At 38.3% G+C, this 25,297-nt stretch overlaps 1 protein-coding gene across 2 annotated transcripts; it reads right to left on the bottom strand.

The window, feature by feature from the left end:
- Positions 1-119: 119 nt before the first annotated feature.
- Positions 120-25,267, bottom strand: LOC113173733 (coiled-coil domain-containing protein 148). Of its 2 annotated transcripts, none has more exons than XM_026377256.1 (15): positions 25,180-25,267; positions 23,965-24,021; positions 23,442-23,563; positions 20,645-20,748; positions 19,131-19,222; positions 18,889-19,040; positions 16,573-16,686; positions 16,263-16,444; positions 15,731-15,869; positions 12,214-12,420; positions 4,455-4,595; positions 2,931-3,049; positions 1,408-1,525; positions 1,107-1,241; positions 120-612 (listed from the first exon to the last, which is right to left on the bottom strand). In XM_026377256.1, the coding sequence occupies exons 2-15, from the start codon at positions 24,017-24,019 to the stop codon at positions 469-471; spliced, it is 1,824 nt and encodes a 607-aa protein (XP_026233041.1). In that variant the 5' UTR covers positions 24,020-24,021; positions 25,180-25,267; the 3' UTR covers positions 120-468. The 2 variants fall into 2 exon arrangements, with proteins under 2 accessions (XP_026233041.1, XP_026233042.1); XM_026377257.1 differs by having other exon boundaries at positions 16,591-16,686.
- Positions 25,268-25,297: the final 30 nt, after the last annotated feature.

Here is a 25,297-nt window from a genome sequence, read left to right as displayed (position 1 = left end):
GAATTACATGTTTATCATCACTAATACATACTCTATTGAAATGTTTTGCTCATTAGACTTTAGATTAGAGTATAAACCTACACTAAAACGTCAGTAACAGTAATTGCACTGTATCACTTGGTGGTTAATACAAACTCGTATATATCAGTTTATTTTGTCAGTAGAGCTGATTTTGAACCCAGCAGCCTCAAATAGCCAATTGTGAATGAGATGCTTACATACTCTAATGTCCATTAGAAACACCTCCACCACCCAGTATGACGTGAGTAATAAACATATTGTATAATAATCACCTTTCTGATCATTTCCAACAATTTACAAATAAATTATTACCAAAGAAGTTCTAACCTTGTAAAAGTAGAATTTATGATCGAGCTGCTGTATTGGATTCCATTATAATGTACTTAATAAAGTGACCAGTGAGTGTATATTTCTTATAATATGACAAAATCTCAAAGAAGATCTCGGTCAAAATTTCACTATGGATTTGGTGTCTCGTCGAGGTGGTTTAGTGGGCTTGATAACAGACAGAACCTTTTTGGCATACTGACTGTGGTGTAGACCAGCCTCCCGGAAAGCCTGCTCAAGCCGCACTCTTGGATCAGATACAATCTGGAAAACAGAGGTTAAAAAAAACAAACAAACATTCATGGTCAACAATCAGGCTGTTCCAGCTGTTTCACACTCAATCACAAACACTTGGTTACTGTGGTCTGTTTTTTTACTACAGGTTTTCATCACCTGTGTTACACAGTAACAAATTACTTACTTATTCTACTGCAATCACAAAAACAAACACACAGTGCACTGACTCAGTGGCCTTGAGATCAAGGCTGTGTATACAGGTCTCTGAGATGAGGACAAACACTGTTTGACCAGTCAGCCAGGTTACATAATTTTCTCCCACAGCATGGGTCACTGCTCTGTCTCAGCCAAGATGAAACAAAACGCGAATGGCTGGAAATTTAGAAGCGAGGCGTTGCAGGTTCATCATATGTCATGCATAGATAAGGAGCCATAAATTATGTGGTTGCAATTGACCACACAGCTGTTGAGTTTTGATACCATATAAAGGTTGTGCGCTGGTAGATGTTGTCATGCCTCACCTGTGTGTCTGTGTACGTGTTAATACTGTAGAGAGGCCTCTGAAGTTCAAACTCCTTTACATTCAACTGTCGGCTCCTCCAAGCATCTGTGTCTGCCATCACCCTCTCGGGGTCTGCCTCTGCCACCACCCGAACCTAAGATAAACAGGAAAATATTTAATAAAGTGATAACATTCAATTTTTTTCTTACTTCCTGCCACAAAGATAAGGATGAGATAAGATAAACCTTCTGTTCTGGGTCAGTTCAATGGATACAGCAAATTAGTGATGTTGTGAGGGTTAAGGACAGATAATGATTCACCTGGTTTCTGAGAGCTTCCAGACGATTCTGTTTCTCTTCTTCTTCTCTCTGCTGCTCAAGCTCCCGAGCCTCTCTTTCTTCTCTGCGTCGCTGTAACAAATCTGCCCGAAACTGCACCCTTGGAAGAGCACAGAGGTTGAGAACATTAGACCTAAACAGACTCTTTTTTCCGGTGCCACTGCCACAACCAACATTACCTATCACTCCTGACACAGTAGGCCTTCAGGCTGTGGCGGGCTTTATGGAGCTGCCAGAGTGCCGCTCCTCTCCTATTATCTGTTTTTATTTCTTTCTCAGCTCCTCATGATTTCTGCTGTCATTCCTGCCAGAGTTCATTCTCGTGACCAAAGTCAACACCATTATTTGGTATTTAATGTCAGCCTTTGTGAATGCCTGCAGAGAAATCCCAAGCAAATTGCACCAAACAAGGAATTTTTTTCGAAGTAGACTTCTCTATTTTTCAAGAACTGCTTAACGTCAGGCTGAAAACTAGTGTTTCACTGCCCCCTCTAGGCTAAAGTGTCGCACTTATTGGTGGTATACTGATATACTCTGCTGAATACTTCGACATCATTGCAGTAAAGTAAGACGTTGGAAGTTGTGGTTGAGTCAGAAGAAGTCAATTAGTTTTTATTTTACTTTAATAAACCTTTATTTAACCAGGTAAAGATTGTTTCTAATAGTTTTTTTTTCTAAGGGCAACCTGATCAAGACAGTGGCATTATTGTTTCTAACAAGGCAAACATTATTAAAAAAAGTATGTCAACCTTTTGAAATGTCATGGTTTTCTGCACTAATTTGCCATAACATAAAATGTGATTTGATCTCAGGAGTATTAATAAATATAATGTGTAAAATAATAATAACCCTTCATGTCTTTATTGAAAACAAAAATAAAAGCCTCATGGTGCTAGCCGGAAAAGTATGTGAACCTTTAGAATAATGACCTTAAAAAAGCTAATTGGACTCAGGTGTGATTTCAAACTTTGGAACTGTGTCTACTCTATCAAGAAGGGGGCAACCAGATACTACTACTACAACCACATACTTTTTCAACTAGCACTATGACAGTTGTTGTTATTTCAGGCACATGATATTAGCTAATACTCTTGACTGAGATGAAGATCAGATCATGTTTTATGACAAATTAATTCGGAAAACTATGAAATTCCAAAAGGTTCACATACTTTCTTACTTTTTTGCCACTGTATACACATGTAAAAAGTTTACATGAGTCAAAAGAGTACAGGTAAATTGACAGCAGCTAGTCAGTGCTAAGGAAGCTAAAATATATTAAGAACAGACGCAGATTGGTTATTAAATTGCATTCTACAATCTACAATAAACAGGGGCCAAAACGGATGCACCGGAGTCCAAGATACAGTGTAAGAACATAGTCATAGTTTGCAGAATAGGTGGACTTTCAAAAATGTTATAATAAAATTGTGTGTCTTATTGTTATATGCCTGTGTAAGGAGTAGTAAGGTCATAAGGAGAAGATGTGTAAAGTGCAGTGCACTCACCTCTCTTTATCTCGCCTCATCTGTTCTTCCATGATGCTCCGCAGATTTGCAAGTCTTTCTTGATCTCTCTGCTCCAGCATCTCCCTTTGTTTCTGCTGCTTTAAATAAAACTGCCTGACCTGGGAGAAAAACAACAATTTCCAAAGAATAATCACAAAAAGTTAACAAGAACAATAGCCACACTTGCACTAATTTGACTCCTACAGAACTCTCAGGATCATCACGTGCTATTGATCGTGACAGAGCATGAGTCAGATAAGTGTAAATAGGGAGAATTAGATGATATTTCAATGTCTGCCAGACTATTGTGGTAAATTATATGGAATCCAATGCAACCTAAATGCACTCATTAATCACAAAATGTCTCAGGTTGCCCATGCTCTCCTACAAGACCCCTGAGGAGAGAGTTAATTAAACAGTCAGAAACACACTAATTCTGGTCTAATTGCACCTGTGAGGACAATAACTAGATGGAATAATAAAAAGAGTCAGTCAGCAACAGTAACAATGTATGCTTTCAATTTGATCCCCATGTGTGCCCACAATGAAATCCTTCAAACACTATGGCCACAAATGGAAGCATAACTTCATCACTGAGCAGCCAGATATTGAAATTACTGTGATGTTGATGTGATGGATTTACTTTAGTGAGAGCTCCTAATGTCACATAAAGTGTAGTCATCTATGTAATGTAATCAAGTTTTTTGAAAGCGTCCACAAGTTTAGCACTGCTACATCAAATTTCCAGTGCTTCTTTTCCAGCAGTAGTTTTTGTGGGTCTTTCCTAGGTATTCACCCATATTATTTCCATGAAAGGTCACCCATGAACCAAATCCATACATTGACCAAAACTTTTTTTTTGCATCAGCTGACACAATAATTTGGTGCTTTAAGGAGTGTTTTCTATTCTCCACCATAATTGACATTTGAATTCTGAATGCTTAGGATCAAGCTGGGCCGGTATTGCTCTTATTTTTCAAAATGTTTGAAGCAACATTCTTGGCATACCACCAACTCTGATCCAAACCTAACCCGTCTGCACACAGACTATTATAAAATACCGCAGATCCTTCCTGCTGAGCAGAGAGAGGTTTGCTTTTTTTTCTTCACTGACTAAGTTTTCACTGTTTTGAGTTGCTTGTGTGCAGGTCTTGTGGACTAGCTGCATGATAAAGGAGCTACTGAATTTATAATTTATTATCTTGTTTTTTCCCCTCACAATAATAAACTTAAATGCACAAGATAATACGTTATGCATACAATGTATGGCACTTCTGAGCAAAGGATAAAAATGACCATCTATCATCTAGACAGAATATAGGTAATATATGTACCTAACCCTACACAAGGTTTGTTTGTTTTTTTTAATGTGTGTAATCCCTTTTCCCTGGTAATAAATAAAACTTTAAATTCAAGGATTAGAATTTTAGCTTGTAAACATTCATATGCATTAGTGTAAGTCTTAAGCAAGTGCTGCAAGAAGAAACCAAAACTTTGTAATGGTTGCAATGAACACAAAATTACTTTTTCTTTCTGTTGTGACCTGATGGAAGCCTCCTTCTCCTGCTCCCTCTTCAACCTTGCCTCTTCCTCCTCTTGTTGTCTAGCAGCTATAGCTGCCTCAAGCTTTGCCACCTCCTCCTGCTGGGCCCGCCAGTGCTGCAGCTACAAACACACATGCAAATCACACCAGTGAGAAATACAAATCAGGTTATTGCCCATCAACAGCTATCTTGTAAGAATCAATCCCAGGGAGACAACCAGCTGAGCCCCACTGCCATAGTGCCAAAGTGTTGCATGAACTTTAGAAATGTCAAAACTGCCTCTTGTACTTAGTGTTTGTGCTTCTCAATTAAAACCAAAATGTTTGCACCCTATTACAAACAGAACTTAATCTTGTGAGGAGACTGCTGTACTTGTACACCCGTTGCCTCAGGTCATACAAAATATGCAAGTTTTATTAAGAGTGTGTCTCTATATATTTACATGCCTATCCCACCATTCCCTGTCATTAACTTAGTGTCTTCTTCCTCTCTGTCTCCCTCTATCTGTACCTTTCTGCAGGAGGACAGCACTCATAAGTCACAGTCTATCACAGTCACTCACACCTGGTCTCAGGTGATCACAGTGACACACATGTAAGCCAGGTGGAACAATAACAACAGGTGACCACCAAAGGGTAAGTCTGTTACTAACTTGTCTGTTATTTGTTGTTGCTCTACTTTTCTTTCTCCACTTTTCACTCTCCCAAACCAGTCGAGGCAGATGTCCACCCACCCTGAGCCCGGTTCTGGAGGTTTCTTCCATTAAACAGAGTTTTTCCTTTTCCAATGTTGCCTAGTGCTTGTTCAAGGGGGATATGTTGGATTTTCTATGTAATTTATATAGTTCATATGTTTTCTACACAATTATGTAAAGTTCTTAAACCTTACATATAGGGTATTTTATATATATATATATATATATTTTATGATTTGGCGCTATATAAACTGAAAAAACATGTAAACTTGGCTGAAAATACATTACATTTAGTCATTTGGCAGATGCTTTTATCCAAAGCGACTTACAAGATACAGGGAAACTCACAAGGCAAAGGCAGGGTAAGGAAGTACAGTATCTGCTAGGGAGTGAGTGATTGACAGGTTTGTTATGCAGCAGCCTGCCCGTCTGCAATCCGACCTGGCAGACAGACTCACAGATCTATCAGTGGGGCACTTAGGAGTCTCAGAGGGAATGAACTGCAAATTAACATGGTCTCAAACACATTAGCACCAGTGGTATCATCAAGTCAGTTACACTTGATGTCCCCCAGAGAAAAAAAAACATCAGTTGTGTGTTTGGGAGAGGATGTAAAACAAAATCCAGTTCTATTTGACAGAAGAAGTACAATAGGCTTGTTCTTTAGAAATCAAGACCTTCTCTTATTCAGACACTTAGTGGCTCTATTTTCCTGAAACATGGTTCAATATGCAATTTTTGTGATCAATATTGCAAAATGACAAGGAAGAGTGATTAATGATAGTGACAGTACTGCGTCAATATTTATATTGCTACTGTACAATTTTCAAGTTTTTATGCAGTGTCCATTTGTTCTCTTTCGTCTTACTTCTCTTTCCTTTTAACTGTGTGTTAACGTACATTGTGCACTGTCGATGTTGAGCACATAATATAATCATGTGAAAGGTCAGAGTAGTGATTTCGATGATTAGTGGTGTTACCTTGAACAGAACCATAGACCTATACAAAGCTTCAGCACTACACTTACTTTTCTAGCCCAACAAAAGATGCCAAATAAAATGCTTCAGTTGACATATTTTATCACAGCACTACCTCTAAACTATTGACCTTGGGGGAAAAAAAAACATATTTTTAAGACATGAGCTAATGACCAATGCTCATATTTATCAAGTGTGTCTTTGTATTTAAATTTCTAATATATTTATAGTAATACTGTAAGTATATGTATATGTAAGTAGACCAGGATATCTCCTTTACTTTAAACATAGAACTGCCTTTTGTTTTGAGAAACATTATTAAAATTAGGAGCATCCTGTCCCAAAGTGATGCTGAAAAACTAGTCCATGCATTTGTTACTTCCAGACTGGACTATTGTAATTCATTATTAATAGGATCTCCCAATAACTCCTTAAAAAGCCTCCAGTTAATACAAAATGCTGCAGCCAGAGTTCTGAGTGGAATTAGCAAGAGAGATCACATTTCATGCTTCTCTCCATATGCTCCCTGTAAAATCCAGAATTGAATTTAAAATTCTTCTCCTCACTTATAGAGCACTTAATAATCAGGCTCCATCTTATCTTAAAGACCTCATAGTACCACCAGTATCATAGTATTTTCCCAGCAGAACTCTCTGACTGCAGGTTTACTTGTGGTTTCCAAATGTAGAATGGGAGGCAGAGCCTTTAGTTATCAAGCTCCTCTCCTGTGGAACCAGTTCCCAGTTCAGGTTCGGGAGGCTACATTTCCTCTCTAGACTTAAAACATTCCTTTTTTATAAAACTTATAGTTAGAGATGGATCAGGTGACTCTGAACCATCTCTTATTTATGCTGCTAGGGGTTAGTCTGCTGGGGGACCTCTACTGATACACTGAGCTCCTCTCCTCTCTCCTTTCTCCTATATCAATTCAAATGCCACCATTGCATGTCATTAGCTTTGTGTCTTCTCTCTCCTGTAGTTGTGTTTCCTCCTCTCTGTACTTTTCTGCAGGTATCCTCGGCCTGGAGCTGTTCTCTCCAGAATCCAGTTGACCTGCCCAATGTTCTTGCTGCTTGTTGTTGTTGTTTTTGTTGCGTGCTGTTCTTTTCTCTCTTCTCTTTCCACTCACCCCAACCGGTCAAGGCAGCGGCCGCCCACCATGAGCTTGGTTCTGCTGGAGGTTTCTTCCTCTACAGGAAGTTTTTCCTCTTAACTGTTGTCTATAGTTTGCTCAAATGGGATTGGTGGGTCTTCATTTTTTGTATAATTATACTCTGTAATGTCTAAAACCTTACACTGTAAAGTGCCTTAAGATGACTTCTGCTGTGAATTGGTGCTATACAAATAAAATTGAATTGAATTGAATTTATCAGTAAAACTATTTTAAAATAAGTACTGAATTCACTATTGTATTAACTGTATTATATTTTTCTATACATAATATAGAAGGGTTTAAACACACTGTATGCATTTTCTGACTTATTGATGAGTCTAAATAAGTTCTTTCTTGCTTGTAATCCATGTAACCCATCTGCTCCCCCTCTTCAATGCTGTCATGTTTCGATTGAAGCCAACAAGAACTGATAAATATAATTTTCCTAATATATCTATATTTCAAAAACTGTCAAAAACAGCCCTAAATTGAAATTAGAGTAGAAACTGAAAAAACAAGCACACATAATTAAACCATCCATCAAGCTCCAGGCTGGTCCAGATAAGACACCTGCATGTGTGATGCAACTGTAAGCGATGGAGCGGGTAAACAACCTGGTGGGTGGGCCTGAAAGCATATTTTTGGGTACATATAAACAAGTGACAGACAACACCATTTTAGATTTTCCCATACTCTCTAAAAGCAAACACACTAAAGTTCAGTTGCAATTTAAGGTTAATAAGGTCATGAAATAATCTCAAATGTATCTTCAAAGTTTAAATCCACTGTGAACATAGGGAGTTCTACAATTGCTGAATGTACTTTGTATGCCTTTCTTGTTTAAGCAGAGATGAAAAGGCATTTTAGGGTGCACAAAGAAAATAAAATGGTCATTATGTACAGTCTACAGTAATTTGTCACTGGAATCTCATTTTCTGTGAATTCAAAGGGAAATGAGACACCATCCTTTTTCATGGCAGCACAAAAAAGACTGCAGAGATGTCAGAATAACAAAAGAATGATAGCCTTTTTATCTGTACACTGCAGCCTGCTCAAAGCCTTTGTTAATACAACTGTACAGTTAAAGTGACATCTATTGTCAAGAAACACTGCAGCAGCCGTCATAACTTCCAACTGTCGACCATTTAAATGCAAACTGTAGGTATATAAAGGGATGAGGGAAACAGATTAGCTATGACCTCTTGGAAAACTACAAATCTTCTACAGGTAATGTTGCTGTGCATTACAACAGTAAACAGTGAAGAATGAGTGGGATGTAAACGGGCAGTACCACTCCTCCATGTGAGCAACCACTGTACTGAGGGACATAAGAGATGAGAGCTAATGTCCATTAAGAGATGAGAAAAATAAAACTATGTCTTTATCTTTGTATTTCCGCTTATCATAATAAGAATTTTCCTCAGGTTCATAACAGGCACATCACTTTGCAAAGGGAAAATTAGACACATATGAGCAATTAACTCTTCAGAGAGTTGTCAGCTGAAAGACTGTGTGGCCCACGCACTGTCCTAGCTCAACTCTGCCATTTCCAAACAGCCACCAGAGGGATGAAGAGCTGTACTAGTTAGTTACTAACACTCAGTGACATGGGATCTGGTAACACATGGCACAGTGCATTGAGAACACACTGATTACTACAAGAAATTACAACAGAAAATGAAAAACGTGTCGCTGCAATAAAAGACAACCTCCCATCATTTGAACATCTTTCTTCTTTCAATTGTTATTTTGTCCCATTGTTCTGCTCATCCCTTTCCCACCTGAACATTTTGCAACAACCTGACATGCCTCTAGGCTTAATTTACTCGTGTGGAAAACAATTGCTCATCAAAGATGCCTGTGAGTGAGATATAAGTGGGAGGCAAAATGAAAGCAAGGACAGAATACAAGGCTGGAATGAAGGGTAACAGCAAGAACAATGCCAGCTAATTACAGCAGCCAGCACAGTGCAGAAAAAAAAACAGCTAATGATTTGAAAAGAAGCATCTGTCTTTCAGTGATACATTGGAATGAAAAAAGTCATATCTTGTGCATTAAATTTTTATCTTAATCATCCGTTTCATTTCACCTTTCGCAAGATACACCTTGTGCAATCACTATCACGTCTACATCTGCAGCCTTGTGAAACTGAAGAACGGCTGCATGATTAATTATGCTACATGGATTCGTGTGTCCAGACGCATGAATCCAGCCAGTCATCTTTGTATGTGGATCTAAGAAGAAGCCGCCGTCTGTGTGACAGTCTTGCCCTTTCCCAAACAGAAGGGTACAACCTAACTCTGAAATCAATTATACCAGATTTCATCCCGCTACACATCCCCCAGGAGACAGCCGAGTGGACCGGCAGCACACAGCCTCACTCCCTAATGATGTCAGAACCAGACCAGCACTGACCAAATATTGTCCAGTTCGTGCTCTCATCTGAACCCATGGAGGCACAGAGAAGATGAGAAAAGACCAACGCGCACAATCACAGCAGTCCTATATTTTCTTTTTCTCTGGTTCAGAAATCCTGAACCTTGTTCTGTTTGTATACTTCTGTTATTACGAAGGGATTATAAACAATAAGTTGTATATCAGTTTCATCAACTATATTACTGTGATTTAAGCAAACTATTTGATTAGTTTATCGATTGCTTTTAGCTAACTAACCTTGTCATGTTACACTGGGTTAGGGTTAGGGTTTGTTCATTACTTATTTAACTATTTAAGTAGTTTACCTATCTTCCTATATGCAGTATACAACATAATCTACTTGTTAAATCACAAGGATTATCCCCTGACTTAAATCACACACGCTTGGAGTATTTAAAGCTGAAAGTAGAGTATAAAAACCCTCCATAAAAGAGCTGCTGAATGGTGAAGATTTTGTCACAGATTTGTGTCACAGTAGTATCATCCATGATTCTAGAGGACTGAATAAAATCAAAATGATCAAAACATTTAGTCATTTGGCAGAGGCTTTTATCCAAAGTGTAAGGGGTTCTTGCTTAAGGACCCCTACTAGAGGTAGGCCACAGCCAGGAATTAATCTCCAGTCTCCTGCATGGAGGGCAGCGATGTTACTACTACACTATCCAGCCAAAACATAAAGGTGGACATACAAAATGTTTTTCAAAAAAAAAAAAAAAAAGAAAAATGTGTAACCACAGGTCTTTGATAAAACACACGTTTTGGTACATTTAGAGGTGACCTGCCAGATGCATTGTGCAAGTATTTTATCAAATCTTGTTGTATTACATGCAAAAGGAATACAGTTTTGAACGTTGAAAATAATTTCATCTCACGAGAGGTGAATGGCTCACAATAGTCGGGGGAGCAGCTGCACAAAACAAAGTGTAAAAGAAGCAGATGCAACTGGAGGAGAATCCATCCTGCCTCACCACTGTATTGCCAGGCTGTGGTAATAAAGGCAATGGAAAAAAAAATAGAATGCAAACAGGTTTTCATCTGAGCCTTAACACAAACTTACAGAATGTACACTGAATAAACAAAAAGCATGGATGTGGAAAAATCATGGGAATGAAAATGTCTATGTGATGTTGTGTTTCAGAGAGCCATGAAAACAAAACTCAGAAATGTGCAGGTTTACCTAATTTACTGAAAGTCAAAGCTGTTGACAATACATTAAAAAGGAGACTGCAGAGACATGCTGCTGTCTTGAATAACATATTCCATCATTTTGATTACTTTTTTTTAAACAGACTTTATGCCACAATCATTGCAGCTGTATCTGAAGTAGCTCCATTCTGCTGGAACTGGATGTGAAGTGATTATTGCCGTTGAATTTGCAGCTTTACTTAGAGTACCAGTATCAGTAGTAAATTACAACGTACAGCAAATGATAAAGGGAAAGCTGTCCAATTAAATGCAGAATATAAGCAGCTCAGGAATAAGAGTACATCACAGTTGTATATACCCGCTTGATCTTTGGTGAATTCTCTTCAGATGAAGTTGAATATGTAAATAGGTAAATACATACCGTGGACCTAGGTTAGGCTGTTATAAATAGAGTAGTATTAGGTGTCCAGGAATCATTGCTTCAAGACAACACACTAAATCTTGGGAAATCTTGTTTTGAAAAAGACAGATAATAGAAAGATTAATAATTAGAGCTAAGGAAGATAAATTACAGCTTTGTAACTGCAAAGCAACAGTGCAATAGCTAAACCAGCAGTCCTCCCCCTGTTAAGTGATATGTCCTGAATTTTAACAAAGTTAAGCCCATTAATGATGGCCCAACCCTGTATCAGTACATCATAGTAACTTTCTATCTAATCTTTCAGAGGACATAAGCAAACTTTCCTAAATTGGCAGATAAAGCTAATCAAGTTGTACAACACTGCATCAACAGTACATGGTTTTGTTCACATGAATAATTTGTTTGTTGTGCGAATGTGAACTAGCACCTCCCCGAGACAGCAACATCATGTTTGCAAGACCTTCCATATTAGCTTGTTTGCATTCACAGCCCATCCCAAGTGGCAGCTAAAGCGAGAGATGCTGTCAGGCAGCCCAGAGTAACACACAGCCTCATCAGCAGATTTACTGTACACAAGCGGGCCGTCAGACACCACTGCTTGTCTGGTATCTCACACGTCTCTCACAACAACTGTAACATCTACATACAGCATGTTGTTTTGAAGAAAAATAAAATTGTCAGGAAACCAATTCAATTCCAGCCATTCCAGTGAATGACTAGTACAGTGAGTGAGTAGTGAGTAAAACGTGCAGAGAAGTACGATATTAAAGTTGTGCATGTACAAACATGTGCATATACAGTACATTCTAGTGGGATTAAATAAAGTAATTTGCAGATAACTGCCAACATAGTAAGGCATTCCCATAAAGTTGGAGTGTAGGTAAATGTGTAGGTGTAGGTATAGACACTAACTTTGTCTCTGAGATGCGAGCAGATGTCCTGTTGAAGCTGTTGGTCTCTGTGGAGCTCCAGCTGCTTCTGGTGGGCATATTTCGCCTCCTGCAGGGTGACCAGGGCTCTGTCTAGTAGTTCTTCCCGATCCCGTTGCCACTGCTGATTTACCACTCTCAGCTGTGCCTGGGTGAAGCGCTGCCAGTCCCACATACGTTCATGCTCTATCTGCAAGAACAACATGAACGGAGAAGGTACTCTTTGCACTAAAGCATTAGTGTAATTAATAATTGGTGCAGTGTATTAGTTATTTTTACAATAAATGAACAAAAATGTAAAGTAAAGATAAGATAAAGAATAAAGTGTGAAGACTGAAAAGGCAGCACTGCTGTATTGTACATAGTGGTGCAACAAACGGATAATATGCAAACAGAAATCTACAAATACCTATAAATGGTATGCTCTCTATAATAATGACAGCAGGACTATAGGGGAAACTCTGTGTCAGATCTGTCTCTACTGGTATATAAAATGATACCCTTCCCCTGGTTGTGAAACTTCTTGAAGGAAAACAGTTCCTGCCTGTGTGAGGACTGCCTGTAGCTATTCATCATTGTGTCAGCGATCACAGAGGCTGCATCACTTGGCTGCTTCATAAGAACAGAGGGAATGATATTCATCTATGGGCTAATAGCGGCTAACTGACAGTGGGAAGGCATTAGACGGCTGACTGGTTTTATTGAAAATGAGTGAGCTGACAGACCTGCCAACAGAACAGAAGAGCCAAAGGCAGTCAAGCAAATCTTGTTTATTAATGCACAACTTTGGAACTGGAATGGGAAATTCCACCCCTTGTTCTTCACTTTCTCTTGTCCTCTCCTTCATTACCCTTGCCTCTGTTGCATATGTGCATAAGTTGCCCATGTGTGTATGTGGAAGCATCCACACACTATTTCTGCAGTGCCCACTTAAAGTGGCACGACACTTGGGTTAGCTGATGCATCCACATTCCCTTTGTGCAGCCTACACGAGGGCTGAGTAGCAGCAGAGGTGGCCGTGAATCAGTTGGTAAGGTAAACGTCCATGCCACCCCAGAATTAGTTTGTTTACTGTTCCCTCATGTTGAGGTGTCACTGGACATCACACAAAAATCATGCAGTAGCTGCATCATCTACGTGCAGCTGTCTAACAACCATTTCCCCATAGGGATCAGTAAATAAAATGGCTTTGTAAAAAGTAAGAGATATGGAGTACTTTCACTCTTCCTTTGGACACTATGAGGGTATTACAATGAAATCCTGCTGGAACTCAAAAGGACATAGGGTCCCTAATTGTCAAGAGAGCTCATCAAAGTCATAACAGACAATAACACAGAGCACCCCTCCAGTACAGAGAGATCTCTGTAAGATAGATGGAGTTCCATTATTTGACAAAGTGAGAGACTTCCTTTACTTTAGGTCATCCAACTGGACAAATCAACTATGTCCAAACACTTGCCGAGACATTTCAAATCACATGCTTTATATGCTGCTGAAAGAAAGTATTTTGTTCAAATAGTTTGGAATTAGGAGAGCAAAAAATGTCTGTGCCAAGAATGTGAATCCCTACTACAAATCTCTGCTTCTGCACTACCTTCACTTTGATATTTCTCTACGAGATAAGAGAAATAAACTGAAGGCAAAATCTCACAAAATCAATATTCTAAAGTGAAAATTTGGTGTCTATTAAACTGTCTTCTCAGTCTTTCCCTAAAAATCATAAAAGATTCCAAAAAACAGATGCTGCAAGCAGTTTTGAAGGACTTAGGAACTGATCATCAGGACTCGTCACACTGCATAAACTCTTTAACTGGGGGAATATGTCACACCTGCTATCTAGCTATAAATACAGCTGTTTGTTTGATTTTGCATCAGAATTTAAAGAAGACAGGCAAAAGCAGCAGATAATGATGCTAAAATAATTGCAAGCAGATGGAACTAAATGGGAAGTGGCAAAATATTATAGCTCAAACTAGAACATTAAAACTCTCTGCCATGAAAACCCAACACAAGGAAAGCTTAGACACTTAGTTATCTGCACTGAAATTAATGTGTTCTAAGATACAGCCAATGTATCTGCAAGACTAATGGGAATAATATTTTCACAAGAAATACAAAGGAAATATGTGGCCAAAGCATGTTTTGTGTTTTCACTTAATATCTAACAGAGACAAAGAAAATCAGGTGCAACGTTCACTTCAACTGGGGAGTAACATCTGAGCTTACTGGGTATTAATGAATGTCATGTGTCCATGTCATACTATTCTATTCATTTAGCTATTATTTACAATATTTGTTCCAAACACAGATAGCAGAGGAGCATTTATACTAATCAGTGAGGTTTTAGCAACCTAATCGGCACTTCTTGCTGATTATTCACTGTATGCAAGCCCACTTAATTATGACTAATAGCCCAAATAGGTAAAGTCACCACCACCACCCGAGAAAGATAGAACGATCACGGCTCTAAATGCAGCACCCGGCTGGAACTGATGATGACAGGTCTCTAGGTGGTGGTGGTGGTGGGGGTGGAGGGGGATCCTGGCGGTCGTCATGGTGATGCTAGGCTGTGGCGTGAGCGAGTTGTCCACAGTGGGTGACATGGCACATCCTGCAGTGCGCTGAGTGGATCATTGTCCAAGCTTATCTGTGTCTGTCTGCTCAGTTCAGGGTACTGAGGTACATTGATCAGGGAGTCTGGGACTCACATTGCAGTGCTGTTTCAGAGTGAGGATGGAGACATATTTTGAAAGAGGTGTAAGTGTACATGTGTGACCAACCATGGAAGAGCATGGAAGTGTGTGTCTTGTGTGTTGTGAAGTCAGTACAGGAGAAGAATTAAAAGGGCAGTGGGCAAAAGATCAAGAATAATCCCCCAGGATTAATTTTTGCTCTTAAGCAAGGCAGTTTACCCCACTTGCTGAACTGTCAGCAAACCAGACTGTGGTACTCTCTGTTAAACCTTATGCATATGTTAAGAATATTGTACATAGTATTTATCGGGTAACAACTTGACAATTAGTCAATTAATCATTAAATTTATTGAATAGTAAATTGTGAAACATTTTTACATAGTCCAACTTAATCATATCATACAGTGCATGTCCAAAGATCCACCACCTGGATTTAACTGAACAAATAAGTAAGAGCCTCCCACTGGATAATTACTCCATGGATGATTATTGTTTAACTGACAACAAGTTATTTAACCCTAACTGATCAACGAAATATTAGAGTGTGCGACCTTTTTTTTGGACAGGCAGTGTATGCTAGTTTATTAATATCTGTCAGTATTACATATACAGTATGTGTTCAGGGGACATTGTACAATGTTCCAGCAAAGACCAAGCAGTGTGTGTGTGTATGTTTACCTTGGCATATTTCTTGTCCATACATTGCATGTTTTCTTTTTGATAGACTTGGTTGTTTTATATAATAACAAATAAAACAAAAAAATATGATAACAAATTAGATTCAGCAAACAATGTCAAAGTACTGACCAGCTCTTGTTTAGTCTTTCCAGGGAAAAGTCTTTGCAGCATGTCCATAAAAAGTGCCCTGTTGTTGGGTATGTCATGAGTGTACTGTGACAAAGTAAACCGGAAGCACTGGTGGTCATCTGGGCACCAGCCACAAAATCTGAAATACATTCACCAGAGGTCCAACTCATAATACACCTGATAATAAGATTAATATAATAAATAAATAATACCGTGGCACTGATAAATTACACATTTCTCACAAAAGCAAACAATTATACATAGCAAAAATATTTAAATAATAATCAAGAAGTGGCTCTGAGGCATTGATACAATCAACCTCCTAGTGAGACTCATTCAACAGCTTGCTTCTGAGGAGTGAAGTGACTGTGCCTCTATATGCAGTCAATGTCCTGCTGAGATTTTAATGTTTCATCTAGATCTGCCGAGTTACGCTTGAGTTGTGTCTCTTAATGTATTTATCATAAATGGGTGGCTGAAATAGCCTATTTCTATCAAGAGATTTTGAAAAAACAGTAGTTTTAATTCCTACCTGTCAGTTCTTTGCAGCTGCTCTTGGAGACTCTGCATCCTGCAGTGGTACCTTTCTGACATTGTATGGTAGGCCTGGATCAGGGAGTCCTTCAGCTCTGGGTAGGGGCTGTCTGACTCCAGGACCTCTTCTGGAATATTTTCTATATTCACCAGATTGTCTGAAGTACTAGGAAGATATTTCTGCAGAGGACCATACAATCATCTTTGAGATCCAGTGTGTAAGGTATTGTTCTTGGTAACACAGGGTAGCAATCACATTTTTAGCTTATGTGTAAAAATTGCTGAAACGGCAGGATGATAACTACAACCAGTAGTGAAAACCATGCCTCCAAGTCAAGGCCCATGAGCTCCTCCTCCACAGCCAGGTAATCAATGTTAAGTTTTGCAGTTATGCCATCTTGCTGGTCCTTCACAAAGTTTATCTGGAGATTCAAAGAGACACCTTAAAACGTCTTAATTACAGGCTAAGACAGCATCTTGCCCTGACTACTTAGGAATCTCTGATATCAATAACTTCACTATAATGTTGCTCTCTGAACAAATTCTTACGTTGCATTAGATTAAACAAATTTGGGACTATAATAATACCAAGTGCAGAGTCAAGGCATCAGAGCTATCTGCTGTAACACTTCAGTCTATGTTGTTATGCTTGTCTGCTCAAATCAGGAGTGAACTCACCCCCATCTCTTCTCACATACATCTAGATTCAAAACATTTATCATCAAAGTGATTCAGTAATAGCAAGTAATCAGTAACTGCCTGTCAACCAAGATGCTAGGTATCAGTAGGAGGAAAACAGTTTGTGAGAAATGTAGACAATCAATGTAGTAACTTTGTTTTTCCGTTTCCAATAATGAATGAAGGAAATAGAATGAAAAACAGAAATATCTCATCTCATTTACACAAACAGACCATTAATAAAACTGTTATCTTCAAGACATGTTTTGAAAAAATGTAAGGATCGAAATTGAGTTTAACATACCTCTCTTAGTGTATAAACATATAAACATTTAGTGGTTAAACAATGAAAACACTTGTCCAACAAAAGAACAGTTTTAAGCTCAAGTAAAATGTAGCAAAGTCCTCTATACTTTTTACAGTCCAGTGCACTAAAGACATGTCTCACTTGCCACTTGACACTTGCCAGTTGTAAAAAAAGATGTAAATATAGCATTATGGACAATCCGTGCTATGCCCATTAAGGCCAAAAAGCTGATATGCACAACAGCAACAGGGAACCTTTAAATGTTTGGCTATAAGATGAACATTAGCCATAAAGAGCTGAATTCTCCATGGAGACTGAGGTTGAAAGCCTTGATCAAGGCAGCACAAAGAGACGTTCAGAACTACAAAAAGGTGTGATGAAGAAAGAGTTACCTAAGAAGTACAACGAGCTGTCAATTTCTTAGGCATTAGAAACTGGCAAGCAAAGACTCACAGCCCTGGCTATGCGCCTGAAGACATACACCAGAGATATAGAAGTGACCCACCAAGACTGGAGACTGAACAATACTGGAAAAGTACATGAGAGAAGGAGGCATCATGTAACAGCAATGCTTAGTGGCTTGTGGATCTGAGAGCAGACCACAGCAACCTCCCTGAACAGGCTCCAGCAATCATCAGAAAGGCAGACATCCGAGAAGGGGTCTCAAGTATGAAGAGCTAGACAGCATCGGGCTCTGACACGATTCACACCTACTGGCTAAAGAACCTAGCTTCACTCCATGAGCGCCTGGCAGCACAAATAAACCAAATGTCAATGGATGGGACCCAACATCAATGATTAACAAAACGCTAGAAATTCCTGATCATGAAGGACACCCAGGAGGGACCAGTCCTTTCCAACTATTGACCAACATAGAAACACAGACAGGGCAGGTACCATATCTGTGGGGGGGGGGGAGCTGTTCTATTGTGCTCATGTAACCAGGTGGGTAAGTGTTGTGCACCAACACAGTAGAGAGTAGAGAGGGTCATGAGAACAAAACAACCTTGAGTGAACAACACGGGGGAGACAAAATGGCTGGCAGACAGTTCCAAGTGTTCCAAGTTTTTAAAGAGCCCTTCTTACTCCTTAATCTCCCCATTTATCTTGACAGCTTTTGAAAAGCCTTTCACAATAAAAGACAGAATTGGTGACTTGGGGACTGTGGCTATCTAACAAATAAGAGGCACGGACAGTGAATACAATGTTGTGTGCAAGCTGAGAACACTGAACAAAAACGAGAGTTTGGATTTCTGATGCACATGCAGGACAGCCTTTGCCAAATGCCATAAAAATCAAGAAGAAAGACAGATTGTTTTGGTTTACTACCCACAGAGAGTGTGCACAGCTAAGATGTATTGTCAAAGGCTTTTAGAGTACCACAAGCATTATATACTGAGAATTGTTTTACTAATAGCCAAGGACACAAGTAACAAAATGCGTCTTGGTATTTTCAGAAGCTGAATCATTATTATTTCTGAACCGGTTGCATTAAAAGTCTACTGTCTACACATTTGTTTGTCTAAGATAAATGTAGAAATACTGTCAGTCTGCAAGTTTGCCACAAATTAAGCTTTGTTAAGCTTGTCTTTATCAATCCATGGTCACAACTGACATAACTTTAATTTATTTAACATGCCTGTTGAATTACGTTTTCCCAGTCTGGTGGATGGGCAGCGTGCTGGTAATGCTGTACTTCACCCAGTCTGAAGCACAGGTCATCCCTGAGCTGATTAACAGGCTCCACAGTAGCTTTCCTGAATTCCTCTCGTTCCTGTTCCAGATACAGCTCTAAACAAAGATATATATTGGTACATTGCCTATACTGTAAATACCAAAGATTATGGTGAAACGCTTAAAAGATCATATACAGTAGCTTACCATACTCTTTGAGTGAGAAGATGGCAGTGTCCGTTATATTATATGGCCTGATTTGGGCTAGAAAATCTTGGATATCATTCTCAGCCTTCTCTCTGACTCAAGAGAAAACAAGAAAGTGAGTTAATATAACCACCTTATAGAAATAAAAGAAGAACAGCCAGGCATTGCACTAGCTTCAACTGTGTGGTGCATATCACTGTTAACGTTACATAGCAGTTTGCTAAACTTATCTTAGCTATCTAGACAAAAGACTTGAAATTCTAGTCTTCTAAACCAAAATGTATTTGGGTGATTTCATGAACAAACCTGCCTACTGTGTGTTTGCACCCCACCAGATCACTATTAACACAAATGAAAATGCTCATTATGCAGAATGTCCCATTTCAGCTAGTGATAATATTGCAGTATAAGTCTTAAAGCCCAAGTATCACTGTAACACTACAACTGGTAAAGGTATGACTAAGTTTAACTACATTATACTGGTCAGTAGCTTAATAAATAGTAAAAAGCAATCTACAGTAGTTTTTATAATACCATAATAATTGGACCCTGCAAAGTAGCAACTAAATATTTAAAACAAATGCATTGAGGTAGAATTATAAAGTAGCATTAAATGGTATTACTAAGAGGACAAGAACCTCAAATTTGTATTTAAGGAGAGAACTTAAAGAAATGTACTGTCTTCCTGCTATTACATACAGCTAATACTCTAATTTGTTTTGGAGATACAGGGGTGGGATATTGATCAGGTCAGGGTTGAAGTCTTCCAAAAAAATTGGCGACACTATGTCTTGTTATTGTTAGTAGCAACACACCAACAGGCCTATGGAGGGAGCTAAAGTAATTGTTTACTTCCTACCAATGGACCCAAGGGATTGACATTATTGTGAATAAAGGAAGAGTAACCATAGCAATATACTTGCCTGTTTTGCCATTTGACAAGGTGGCTTTTGAATCCCAAGGCAATTTAACTAGATATATGTGTAGAGTGTTGCAAGCAGGGGCACATCTTATGACTAGGCTCATTACTGAAGCTCACGCCTGTGTACATCATTAACCTTGGGTGGCTCAGACACAGTCATTACGCAGCCAAACAAGCTGCACCCCAGAGCTAGTGCTGCCCTTCTCACTTCACAAGGCATGACACCACTAGGGCCCTAGTCCCACACTTCTGCCTCAGCGTGCAGAGGAGGAGTGTTCCTCCACTCAGTATTTCATTCTGCTTCCACACTGTTGCTATAACCCCATGCTTTTGTCTTTTCTTTTTCTTCCATCATCACTAAAAGGAAAAACAGCTTACATGCGAATATTCCGACTCTTCTCTTTGTACATGTTTCTTTTTCCATTATATATTTTTCTCTTTAGGTTTACTTTTGCCCTCTCTCTTTATACTCTTTTTTTCATGCGTGTTCCTTTGAGGATTCAATGGGGCATAAGTGGAACATTTGTGTGGTTTAATAGCAGTTTCAGAAAACTGCAGCAAATAACGACCAGGAGTAATAGAGGGTTCTTACTCAGCTTTTTGCAGCCTGGGGCACTCTCTGCTCCACACCTGTCTGTGCTGTCGTAATATGGAGTTCTCCTTGGTTGCCTTGGCTGCACAGCGAGCCTTCTGAACCTATAAGAAAAGATTTTTCTTGGAACAGGAATACAGCACACATTGCAAAAACAAACAAATGTCTGCACTTTAGCCATGACATTTATTTCCCTCTATAATTAACTTTATCTGGACAAAACCATATCTCAAGTGCTTTAATGCATCAATTATCTAGTCCATTTTGTAACATTCAAAAAGCTTAACAACAAAAGTGAATAAATTATAATGTTACAAGTATGGTGAAATATGTAGGTAGCCTGCTAATGGTTAAAAGTAAGTTGTTCCCTTCCTCTCTGCACAGTTTTAAGGGCATTTGCTTCAGTCTTTATTGGCATTATTGTGTGAGAGGCTCATACATTTTGGTAATTCAACTGAAACACTATCAGTGTTCAAGCATGAAAGCAAAACAAACAACAGGAAATTAAAATAATCAAGTTGAAACATGCATGACACAGGGGACATGTTATTAAGAGAGAACAAGGGAGGCAAAAGTCTTAATATATTCTCATCTGTTTTCATCATCATCATCATCATCAAGAACAAGGCCTTCCTTTAGAGTGCTCTCAGTGCACCAATTCATTGTTTTCTATCAGTGTTTTTATACCCAGACCACTGGTTTAGATCATTGCACAAAAGAAAATATCACGTAGCTAATACCTGGGTATATTTCATATTAACATAAATAGTCAGGTTGTTAATTTATGTCATAATTATAATCATCATAATGTCATGTGTAGGAAAAGTAGTCAATATTATGCTGGATATTACACCTCAGGGTGACATATATATTTTATAGTTACTGGAACTGTGAAATAAAAAGACCAAAGTGATTTCATCCCAGGCCTCTCCCAGGCAAGATCTTCATTGCATTGGCTGTTTAATAACTCAGCTGAACTACAAAAACTACATAGAGCTAAATTTCCATCAACCAATTTCTAGTCTAACTGTTACAAATAAAACAAACCCATTAATATTTACCTTTATCATTTTGATTACCTATTTAAGCATTGTTTAGTCAAACTCCTATTTATATTTCAACAGGAAAACACATTTGAAAAAAATTAAGTTAACACTACCTATTGATTTTCTAATTATTATTAATTATTTGTACCACATAATAGTGTAAGTAGTAAATACTTCTATGCATATTATGTCCCGTCTGATATCTACATATTTCACACTCAGAATGGCCTCTACATACACAACTGTTTTTTTAAAACAAATTCTTTCACATTTTCTAACATCAGACTGATCAGAAATACATTGTAGACATTGTTAAGATGTACACAAGCCAGTAGTCTTGTATAACTGTGGCATGGGTTTGCAAGTGGAAGTTTAGCAGTTTAAAAGGCTAACCAATCATTAGGAAACCCCTTTGGTAATTATATATGTTAGGACAGCTAAAAACAGCTCATATCTAAGAAACCCCAAATTTGGTACAGATATGTATTCTGTTACTGAAATACAGTTCGTAGTGACAGAAGAAATTAGATTAAAATATTTTTCTATAATTGAAGGTACTAATACTGAATGCACATTCTAAATGCCATTTTTTTGAAAGGTTTTGTGGCGTTTGTGTATGGTGAAGTATGTTTGAATTCTGCTATTTTTTTGCAATTAGCAGTGGTAAAGATTATCCCACAAGGATGCAGTCTTTCAATTTGCTGTTTTAAATTTTCTAATTGGACCAAGGTGTCTTAGCAAAAACATTATAGGTAAATAGGTAGAATTGTTAGGTGAATATAGCAATATTGTGCTAATTTTCAGGTATACTATATACAGTATACCTTTTTTGCGTTTAAACGTTATTGTTTTATTTTGTTGTATAATCTGCCTACTTCACTATATTAACTAACTTCAATATATTAACTTGTGTATTGTTGCTGTTATTATTTCTGTTAAAAATAATATTATCAATATGCAAACATGTTAAAGGTTTTAGTATCTAATGCTGCCAGTCTTTTCCTGAAGAGCAAATTGATCCTATACTTGGGCATGGTCATTTATTTACCTTCTATCACATCACCAATTAGAAATGCTTAGAGAGGCTGCCTTTCAGCAGGCAGCAGAATGTGAACGTAGCCCGTCTTATCTAGGTTATGCAGAGAGCAGTGTTAGAAAGCGCCATTGGCAACCATAATGATACTAAAAAGCTTCTGCCACAGTTTACCAATTAAAACACCACAGGTCTAACAGCCTAATCTCTGTTGCCCCTAGCATGAACTTTTTGCTCTGCTCAGAGTCAGATGGCAGCGAACTTCAAACAATTTACTAGGAAACCCCAGGCAGCCAAATGAATATTCATGAAACTTGAGATGCTATTGTGTTGGGTTGTGATATTATTGTTCTGTTTCATGCTGTTGGACCACTATAAAGCTACGAACTATAAAGCTTATATATGCACCGCCTGTCTTGTATGAAATTAAATCCTTTTACAGAATGTGGAGTATAAGTTAGAGTAGAAAAAGATAAACAAATGGTGCTGCTACAACTATTTATATACAATTTTACAACTAAAATCAGGGTTTGGTGAGTTTATTCTCTTCCTAAAGTGGGTAATGAGGACTGTTCTGCTCTGAAACAATGATATATATTTAAAGGTTTTTTCACATTTTGTTTTGCTTAATCACAATGTTACTAAATGTAACAAGAGCTGCTTTTATCATAGTATTGCCGTTTTAAGTACAGGAAAGGCATTAATAACTAAAATGTACCTTCTGTCCAATTAGATTAGACTCCAGGCGCTTAGCGTCAACAATGGCTTGTAGTCTGTTATACTCAGTCGGTTTGTACTTTGAGCTGCCAAGACCATTTTTCATCCGGAGTGTCAGTTTTTCTGCATGGATGAAAGAAAATGATATGGTATTGGAAGTGCTGAAAATCTCATCACTTCTGATGTCTGAAAGTCTTTATGCTGACTTCAGCAAAGAAAGCAACAGAGGTAAAGAGAGAATCAGCTAGATAGTATGGGTAATTCACAAAATACTCCATGGGGGTGTTATATGGAAGGGGAGTAGCAGAGAGCAAATTAACTGTGTCAGACAAATTTTGTGAGGAGGTCAGTTGTGACTCCAAAGAGCAGGTGAATAAACACAAGCAATGCTGCTGCTGCTGACAAAAGCATCAAAGACAAAGTCAGTCATGAAGAATTCAACAGGGGAAAAATCTGTTCAACAGATCAATGGGCCACTATGTCAAATGTCAGCAATGTCTCAGACCCACACTGTGCTGACTTACCCACATCTTCTGCTCTGTAGTTTGTGTTGAATGTATTCAGATCCCTTCCAGTCATCACTGTAGACAAAAAGAAATCACTAAATACATGTGGTTGTGCAAAGTATGATAAAACACAGTCGTCACCTCCTCTGGTATCTGGTTTTACTAGTCACTGAAAGGATTAACAGGAAACCATAGGCCAAAAGCCAATCAAAAACTTCAAAGCCATCAAGGTCCACGTGGCCTTGCTAAATATTACTTGGCTTTCACAAGGTTTGGGAAGGGACATATGTAGTGATCACACTGTACCCAGTGTGATCAGATATACAGCCGGAACACCTCTAGGATTAAGCTTTGAAAACTTCTAGCCACACAGGCATTGTGTCAGTTAAGATAAATGTATGTAATAATATGACATATATGTCTGTATATCATCATATGACATATGATTTATGTAATGCAATGGTCTGGACCATTTGAAGATAATTGCTATTTTTCTGTTCAAATCTTCAACATAAAAGTTTATTTTGTAATTAGCAGAGCAAGATGAACCTATTATTTTTCATTTAATGACACCAAACTGAAAGCAAATGTCCTGATTTTAGACATAATATCAGTTTAACTAAAGTTGTTGCTTTTTACAGGATACACAACTAGTTTATTTTACTACGGAGCTGTGTGGAGTTTGGAGCTGTTACTTATTAGTTTATTAACTGATTAGCCTGTCGACACAAAATTGAGAATCCATTATTTGGAGGAAGAAATGGCCAACTCATTCACAGATTGTCACGAGTTAATACATATATGTTATGTATTTACTGGTCATCTCTGGCAGTAAATGTATTCAGTTGACTCACTACATTTAGATTTTTGGCTGAAGTTGCTCCATTAATTGAGAAAACACTCGATTACTAATCACAGTTGGTTGCAACTATATTGTTGCTCACAGATTAACTTATGGCCAGATCTACAAAAAGGTGGGAAAGCTAGATAGGTCTGATGGATGTATTAGTGAATTAATTGCTTTATGATCTCGTAGGTTAACGCTAGCAAACGTTAAGCTAGGTCTACCGTCCTGAAGTCAGACAAGTGTAAATGTGAGAAATAGAGCAAACAAAAACACTGGTACGTTTAACACACTTTCGTGATATGACAAAATCAAACAAACACAACTAGTATGAAGGCTCTGACATGTGAGTAAAATGTATTTTGTCACTGAACTTCCCATTAGCTTACCTTGTTAGATTCTTCTGCACAGTGTATCGGTTGACAAAATCTGTAACCAAGGAAACTATCATCCTCTCGTTCATTGGTTTCTTCAACAAACGGGTAACGCCCCCTTCTCCTATCACGA

The sequence above is a fragment of the Anabas testudineus genome, chromosome 21, assembly GCF_900324465.2.
Source record: "Anabas testudineus chromosome 21, fAnaTes1.2, whole genome shotgun sequence".
Classification (NCBI taxonomy): Eukaryota; Metazoa; Chordata; class Actinopteri; order Anabantiformes; family Anabantidae; genus Anabas; species Anabas testudineus.
The sequence above is the reverse complement of the archived record's forward strand: the minus strand, read 5'-3'. Positions and strand labels throughout refer to the sequence as shown.

Coding starts and splice junctions, on each gene's coding strand:
- LOC113173733 (XM_026377256.1), bottom strand. CDS start 24,019: ATGACTGGAAGGGATCTGAATACATTCAACACAAACTACAGAGCAGAA. Junction 20,749..23,441: donor CTAATCTAATTGGACAGAAG/GTACATTTTAGT, acceptor CTTTTCTTATAG/GTTCAGAAGGCTCGCTGTGC. Junction 15,870..16,262: donor CAGCTGCAAAGAACTGACAG/GTAGGAATTAAA, acceptor AATGTATTTCAG/ATTTTGTGGCTGGTGCCCAG.